The sequence below is a fragment of the Elephantulus edwardii genome, unplaced genomic scaffold, assembly GCF_000299155.1.
Source record: "Elephantulus edwardii isolate Elephantulus edwardi_28Jun2011 unplaced genomic scaffold, EleEdw1.0 scaffold00072, whole genome shotgun sequence".
In the NCBI taxonomy this organism is placed as follows: domain Eukaryota; kingdom Metazoa; phylum Chordata; class Mammalia; order Macroscelidea; family Macroscelididae; genus Elephantulus; species Elephantulus edwardii.
The window spans coordinates 5,778,076-5,786,593 of NW_006399822.1; the positions used below are offsets into that span (position 1 = coordinate 5,778,076).

The window sequence follows — 8,518 nt, forward strand, 5'->3', positions numbered from 1 at the left end:
GACTCTCAACACTCGGAGGGACCAGCTGCGCCCCCGGAACGTGCCTGCGCCATCCACGGCGCGCGGGGCCGGAGCCTTTAAGAAGCAGCGACGTGGCGTCATTTCTGCGCGACGCCCCCGCGCCCTCCGTCGCCGGAGGCGGCCAATCAGAAGCCTCCTTCCTGCTCGCGCCTGCGCGTCCCGGCTCGGAGGAGGTCGAGTGCGCTGCGCACCGGCGGAGCCTCCGGAATGACCGCTCTGCGGTGGACAGGGCTGCTGGGGATTCGCGCCCAGGGCTCTGGAGCCGGCGAGCCAGAATTCGAGTCTCGGCTGCTCTGCTTACGAGCGGTGTGGGTAAGGTGTCCGATCGCAGTGACTCCTTAGCACTTCTGAGTTAGTTATCGCGTGGATTAGATCAGGCAGCGGCTCAGAGTGAGTTGTTGTTGAGTCGCTTGCATTATTTATGAGAGGAAGATTTCCCGGGTAAGTGCACCAGCCCTGGGGAAAGCTGAGCCAGTGAAGTTAGAGGACGGAACCCGAGCAGTAAGGTGGGGGTTCCTGGGATGTAATAGGAAATTAGTGTTGATCTTGTAGGTGTTGGAAACCGTGAAGGAGGTTTAGGGAGAGAGTTTTATAAAGATGCCTCAGCTGGTGCTTGGCGAATGGATGTAGGAGGCAATGAAGGTCGTATTGTGAGAAAGAAATGGTGCTTTGGATGGAGGAATGGTGGTGGTGGTGGAGGAGGAGGAGGAGGATAAAAGCAATGGCTTTAAAAGAATAGACTAACTCCTGAGGGAGGGAACGTGCGGGATCACATCCTGGGTTAAGCGATTAGTTGTGTGGATGGTGATACCTTTGAAGGAGAGAGAGGAAACGCTAGAGGGGTGGGTGTAGGGAGGCTCTCCCTTCAGATCTGCCCAGCCTTTCAGCCCAGAGAAGATGAAGGTTGTGCCAGGAAGCAGCTCTGGATCAGCTTAGCTTGCAGGACAAGCTCTGACTCTCTAAGGCTTTCCTGCAGGTTATTTAAGGAACACAGACATGTGAAATGTAGGTATCATTTTGTGCAAACATTGGGAACTCAATAAACATCCATAAAATTAGCACATCTATGGAGATCAAGGACCAGAACAATATTGACGGAAGGCCAGCATTCCAGACAAGGCAGAATGAGGTTTTCATTGAATCAGTGTCCTTCAGCAACCCCAAAGGTTCAGCTGAAGTTTTAGATCTTTACCCTGGAGCAGCCAAGGCCATGGAACCACTGTAGTGTAGGAATAAGGCAGAGTAGTAACTGCGAGAGAATGATTCTCTTGTAGAAAGTCCAGTCATGTCCAGTTCCTCCTCCTAATTATAGCTCAGAGCCCTGGTGCTTAATAAATAGAGAGAGGCACAGCTAACCCAAAGGTGGCAGGCACTTCCCTTGTGGTTCAAATCCCCTAGTAGATTTTTTTTTTTTAAATTTTAGGTTTCTGGATGAGGGAGAAAATGACCAATCTCCTCCTATTTGATTTACAGTTTCAAAACCCAGTGAACGGTCAGCTATGAGTTGGTTTCAACTTGACAATAACGAGTAAGGTATTTCTGGACGAAATGAGAGAATGTGTGAGACTTACTTCAAATAAAGAGAAATATGGCAGATAGATCTTGAAAAAGGTGCGGCCAGAGTGCTCCTTGGAGGCGACACTGACAAAGCTTCATCTTTCATACTTGGGACATGTAGATAGGTGAGCTGTTCTTGGAAAGAGACATCATGCATGGGAAGGTGGAAGGTCCATGAAGGAGAGGAAGACCCCCAATGAGATAGAGTGACACAGTGATTTCAGCAGTGGGTTCTAGAGTATCAGAGATGATGAGGATAGAGCAGGGCAGGGTTCAGGTCAGCCCTTCATAGGATCGGTATGAGTCATACTCAGCGGCACCTAAGAACAACAACAGAGAGAATCCTAAGTGGCCGTGAAATAGTAATTGTTGGAGGTGAGTGATGCATGCAAGGACATTTGATGTACTGTTGTTGGTACTTTTGTGTACACTGGGGAATTACATAATGAAAACTAAAGAACAAACAGGCTAAGCAGCTCAAACTTATCTTCCCCGTGATACTCGCCCAGTTCTACTCTCAGGGAGCAGCAACATTCCTTTCTCCCAGTGATTACTGTACTCTGAACATCATCCTCTGAAGAAACATACTGTAATGGGTTTACTTGATATCCGGGTACCTGCCGCTCCCAGTACCTGACACACAGTATCACTTAACACAGTGATTGTTGGATGGACAGAGGCATTTAAACAACCATGACCACCAGCCACTTAATAAATATTTTCTGAAATGTGTTCTCTGTCTTTGGTTCATTTCTGTTGGTCTTCTTCCTTCATCTGGACTGTTGTTGAAGTCAAGAATGAGATCTATGACAGGGGCGGCTCTCTGCACATTGTTAAGTATTTGGTAAATACTCATTGATTTATTACCTGGAATGCCGGTCTTTTCTTCACATGTGAGAAGTTCAAAACAAAGAGCTCAAATAACAGGACACAGTGATGCACCATGGGAGGGCTGCTTTTGCTAAAGCAGCTGCAGGAGAGCGGGGATTAGTCGGGCAGGCTCTTCCTGGGAGGGGTGAGCCTTCTCTTTTGTTTTGACAGAAGGAAGGAAAGAACCACACAGCCTGGGCAACTGGTCAGATCAGGCAGGGACAAGGTAGTTGCCAACTTGAGCTGGTCACCTGCGTATCAGGCGGCAGAAGACCTTTTGTACACTTTCAGGCCACACACACTGCAGTACTCGCCACCACCAGCTTCTGCTTGTTGAGCTCCTCTTCATCAAAACCGGGCTCGAGCATGGTGAGGCCAGCCAGCTTCAGAACGAGGGTCAGCCGCCTCTGCTCCCAGGCCACACATACCACACCACGCTGGATTTACGGGCTCCTCACTCGATCTCTTTTTGGCTTGGGAGCTTCTCAGGCAAGTTAGGTGCTAATTGGTTCTGATCCTTAGAGACCTCGTGTATTACAGAGTGATGCACCGCCTTGTCCCAGGCCATCCTCACAGCTGCATCCACCGTGGCAGCCATTCTGCACAGCCTGTTGAGGGTCACCTTATTTTTCACTGACCCTCTGCTTTGCCAAGCACAGTGTCCTTCTCCAGAGATTGGTCCTTCCTCACAACATGCCCAAAATACACGAGGTAGATTGTCACTGTCCGTGCCCTTACATCAGCTCTGACTCCCAGCGAGAGTATGCATAACAGGAGGAAACTTAGCCTGAGCCCCAGCCAGCCCCACAGTCAACAAGCCCCCAAGTGCTGGGGCGCACTGTTGATGACACTGTGTCACTCTGTCTTCCCCTTTTCTGCTGGCTCTCTACCACACACAAAGTCTTTCCCCAAGCACTGAGCCCTCCTGATATCATGTCCAGAGTCTGTGAGATGAGGGCCCCAGCATAGAACCTGCACAGTGCCTGGCTCTCAGTACAGCTGGATTTGAAACTGCAGGACCAGGTCAGATGAGTGAGCCCAGAAAACAGTGTAAGATCGTAAGGGGCTGTGGGGCACAGGGGAACTGTCTGCAATGGTACTGACCACCTTCATTCAGCTCCAGCTGACCGCTCGCCCAATGGTGCCTTATCTGACCACTTCACAAGAATCCTAAAGACTCACGTGTACATGGCAAATGGAACAGGTTTTCAACATTCGCACCAAATTCTGCCTTATGAAAAAGTGTAACTTGAAGCAAATGTCTGTTGACAATATATGGCTTTGAGTCATTTTCACAGGTCAAAGAAGGATGTTAGCAACTGATTGCTAGCTCATAAAAATGAGGCAACTTTTCCTGGTAGAGGTGAACACAATAAAAATTGCTAGGGCCCAATAAAAATAATGTTGACTTAATCTTGGGTGGCCCAGGAAAACCTCCCTGGTGCTCTGGGAAAGGGAGGGGTCCGGAGGGTGGGAGGAGCGATCTGAGGGTCAGAGGCAGCTCTGTTGGGCTGTGGACGCAGTGCAGCCTTCCTGGTACTGCTCACACTGTCACCCCTGAGGGGTTCCTGCCGGGGACACTGCTGTATTGAGCATTACCGGTCCCTGATGCTCCCTGATCATCTGCCATCAGCTTTGTTTGTGAAAAGCAGAATCTCAGAGATTGGATTCACTCTGACAGTTCCAGGCTTTGCTGGTTTAGAGGCAAAGCAACTCTCAGAGAATGGATTTCTTATTTTTTTAATCATAGGAACTTGCTTTGAATGTTCATGACACTTATGTGCAAAATGCTAACAGTAGTCATTCATTGAACATATATTGACAAGCACCTATAATCCGTCAGTCCCCCTTCCAATAAAGATGGCAGCCTCAGAACCCCATGGACGGTGGCTGAGAGGCAGAAGTGACTCGATGGCTGTGGGTTGAGTTTAGATTTGGAGCTCTGTGATACTCATAGCCCTCTTAGTGCTGTGGTCAAGCATTGAGGCGGCTAACCATAAAGTTGACAGTTCAAACCCACCAAATGCTCCATGAGAAAAAGATGTGGGGGTCTGCTTTTGCAGATTTCAGCCTTGGAAACTTGGAGGGTGCTTCTCTTCTGCCCTATCACTCACTCACTCGTGGCCATCATGCTGGAATGGACTCAGAGCTGACCCTCTGGTGGGTTTTAGGGAGGCTGGAAATTGCATGGGAGGAGACTGCCCAGCTTGCTTCATCCTTGGAGCTGCTGGTGGATTTTCAGTGCAACACTCTAGAGAATAGACCACCAGAGCTCCCTACTCTATCTATCTGGTTCAGCGACTCCTAGGATACTTACTACAGATATCACATAGCTGAAACTGAACTCAGTATCTCAGTGGCATCATGGTGGGGATACTGTACTTTTCCCATTTTATTTTGGTTTTCTTTTCTGAGCATATGTCCCCATAAGCATCAGAAAAGAACAGGAGCGTCATTTCCACTTAACATCACCACCACTACCTCCAAGAGAAAACAGCCCCAAACAAAAAAACAAATTAGCTTGGAAAAAATGAGCCCTAATCTTTGAAGCTGAGAGTTGTCTGTTTTTAAAGGAATGTTTAAAAGAGGAGAGGCTCATGGAAGTACAAAAAACTGATGTAAAGGAATTAAAACAGGACTAGCTGGGAAATCCTTTAGGAAGTGCTGAGCCCAGTAGACTTATTTTATTGATGAATAGGGAACTTAAAGCCACGAAGGTGACCCAGCCAGTCACATAGACCAAGGGCTGTGTCACAGGTCTGCACCAGCCGCCCCCAGAGGCATTCTCATTAATTTTGTCAAAACAGCCTTTCCCAAATTAATCTATTGTTGAGTGCTATCGAGTCAGAAGCGGACCCTCCAGCAGGTTTTCAGTGGCAGCAAATCACACGCAAGGAGACTGTCCATCTCCCTCCATGGATTCAAACCATGTCCCTTTGGGATTGCAGCGCAGCTTCTTACTACTAGGGCACCAGTTGTTTGTTGTTGTTGTGTGCCATCAAGTCATGTACAGCAGCTCTGAACCCTTCCCTGTCCTGAGCCAGTCTCATTGAATCTGACACACCAACCCCCACTGCCCCAGTCACTGTATCAATCCATCTCATCTGGAGTCTCCCTCTCCTACGTTGTCCCTCCGCCCTTCCAAGCATGTTGTCCTCCAAAGGTCTCTCCTGGCCATGTGTCCAATGCATGTGTGATGGAGCTTCAAAATCCTAGCCTCCAACGAGAAACTTGGTTTCACCCTCTCTGAGACAGACCTATTTGTTTCTTGGTAGTCCACGATATGTCCAAGACTCTTCTCCAGCACCACAACTCGAAGGGATTAGTTCTTCTTCTGTCATCCTTAGTCATCGTCCAGCTCTCTGTAGCATAACAAGTAACTGCAAAGACAGGCCACCAGAGCTCCCTCTATATCCACATACAGTGTTCTCGTGGTCTATATAATGACCCTACAACTGCCACTCCTACTAACTCCCATTTCTGAGGTCCCAGTGAAATTCCAAAAGACTCTGGTGGTGTAATCATTAAGCACTCAGCTGCTAACCCACAGGTTAGACGTTCAAACCCACCAGGAGCTCTGTAGGAGAAAAGACCTAGCCATAGGCTCCAGTAAAGATTTATGGCTTAGAAAACCATATGGGCCGTTCCCTGTGCTACGGGATCAGTGTGAGTCAGGATTGACATGAGCACAGCAGTGCAGTGTGGGCGCCGAGAGCTGCTGATTTTGGTAGCTGCAGTGGAGTTGGTTCTGATTCACAGAATGTGAATTCTTCATTCTGTGCCCAGCAGAATGAAGCACCGTCCAGTCCTGCACCTCTCACACTACTGCAGCCTCCGTGTCCATCCTCTAGCCGAGGGTCCTCCTCTTCTTCACTGACCCTCTGCTTTACCAAACATGATGTCCTCCAGGAACTGGTCCCTCCTGATAACAGGTCCGAAGTATCTAAGACAAGGTCTGCCATTCTTGCTGCTAAGGAACATTCCGGCTGTACTCTGGCACACACCTGTCTGTGGCCCTGCGTGTGCCGGCAGAGAGGAGGCCCCTGGCCGGGCAGACCGCATCACAGCAGGTGGCCGTGTTGCCAACGTTCTTCCTTGTGAAACAGCAGTTTCAACATCAGTAATTTGTACCTTGAGACTTCAGGGTGTGTTCTCTAATTGACAGATGCTACCTTTCCAGAGAGACAGGTTGTCACTTTTCATGAAATTTGTCCTGTTTACTGCAGCTGTTTGTTCGGTGTCTAATTACATCCCATTCCTGTTATTATGGCTCAGTTACAGTCCTTGGCTTTTATAAAATAGAGCTGCTGGGAGTCTGGAGAATGCCCTGTCTGGCAGACTCTGGAAGGGGGGTCTCTGGCTTGGCCTTTGGGGTTGGAGAGCATCCAGCCTTGCTGAGCAGGAAAGCAGTGAGTACTCCCCAGCTCCACATCTACATCCCTGCTTCATGCTGGGCCCAGGATCCAGCTTTCATCCTCAAGGTCTTCAGGATGGGAAATTACAAACAGCTGGTGTCTGACATGGGAAACAAATGGCAGAGAACAGAGTGGGGGCACGGTGCCATCACTTTCACTTAAAGATCAGCAGGAGATGTTTTCATACTCAAATGAGCTTGGACCTAATATGGTGCCCTGGTGGCACATTGGGGTTAGAGTACGTGGCTGCCCACCAAAAGGGTGGCAGTTCAAACCCACTAGTTGCTCTGCGGGAGAAAGTTTTGGCAGTTTGCTTCAGTAAAGGTTCACAGCCCTGGAAGCCCAATTGGAGTTCTACCCAGTCCTGCAGGATTGATAGACTCAGAATTTACTTGAAGGCAAGTGGTTTGGTTTTGGGGGATGTGGAGGTGCATGCATATTGTAGGTAAGACAGGAGTTTTTAAGATGCTCTGTTCGGTGACTTTCTTTCCCACGACCACCTGTCCCGCTCCAGGAGGGTGCAGAAGTGTCTTGGTGGATGGTGATGCTGGTGTCATTGACTACTGTATATCCCCACTTTCTCTCTGTGTGACTGGGCAAGGATCTGAGATCCTGGAACCATGGTTTATTTATGATTTTGTGAGGGTTCGAGTTTTATATGTTACCTGCGTTACAACTTTCTCACTTACTATGAAGATGGTGTCGAAAACATACCAGTCTGCATAAAAAGGATACATGTTTCCTGTCCTGTTAATATTTTGCAATGTTGTGTTTCAGGTTTGTAACTCTGGACCTGCACATGATCACACAGAGTCAAAGAAAGCAGAGCTGCCCCTATGTTACAGGTGAGAGAAGCCTCAAGGAATGTCTGGAGTCATGCAAAATAGACTGGTAGCCTTGCTATTTATGAAGAAGACCCCCAGCGAGAAGGAGTGACAGTTTCAGCGATCAAAGCTTAGATGGTGAGTGTGGCACCAGGTGGGGCAGGGTTCCATTCCATGTTACACAGCATTGCCACCAGCTCGAGGGAACCCAGTGACCTTTAACAACAACTGGAGATTTGAACCAGCACCTGGGTCAGCACTTTTTTCTTTTTTTTTGGGGGGGGGAGGGTCAGCACTTTTAAACACAATAGTTCAGGAGCATTGTGGGGAGCAGGGATTAAAGGAGGGAACATCTTTCTAACTACTTCCTTTCCTTTCTGAGGTGTGCACAGTCTGTCTGAATGTCAAGCTGGTGCTGTGCAGAAGTCTGAAGCTTCCCTGACATAAGCTATAGGGCCTCCCCCTGTGGCAGCATGCACACACATGAACATCTTCACCCAGCCCTGGAAAGTCTACAGGCATCTGAAGTCTCTCCATGCCCCTCAGTGGCTCAAGACCCCTCCTGAGGCCAGCCTACCATGACACCACACACCCATCTCTTCCAGGTGAGCTAACTGGGACAGGGGCCCCCCAACTGCTTCGAGGGACAGTTTAACCAAGCCAACTCTGGAATCATGTTAATTTTTAAAGGAAGCCTCCTTAAAATGTTGAAAATGGTGGCTCATCAAGATGATAACATAATTAAGATAAAACCAAAAGGGGGAAAATATGGGAAGCCAATACTAAATATTTGTAATAAACTGAATGCTATTTAAATAAAACATTAAAAAA

At 48.5% G+C, this 8,518-nt stretch overlaps 1 protein-coding gene across 1 annotated transcript in view; it reads right to left on the reverse strand.

Moving 5' to 3' along the window:
- Positions 1 to 2,816, reverse strand: part of GAN (gigaxonin) — a 52,130-nt gene extending 49,314 nt beyond the window's left edge. Inside the window, exons 1-2 of the mRNA XM_006888883.1 lie at positions 2,759 to 2,816; positions 41 to 237 (exon numbers count right to left, since the gene is read on the reverse strand). Of these exons, the coding sequence (XP_006888945.1) occupies positions 41 to 237; positions 2,759 to 2,816 (255 nt within the window). The remainder of the gene's footprint in view (positions 1 to 40; positions 238 to 2,758) is intronic.
- Positions 2,817 to 8,518: the final 5,702 nt, after the last annotated feature.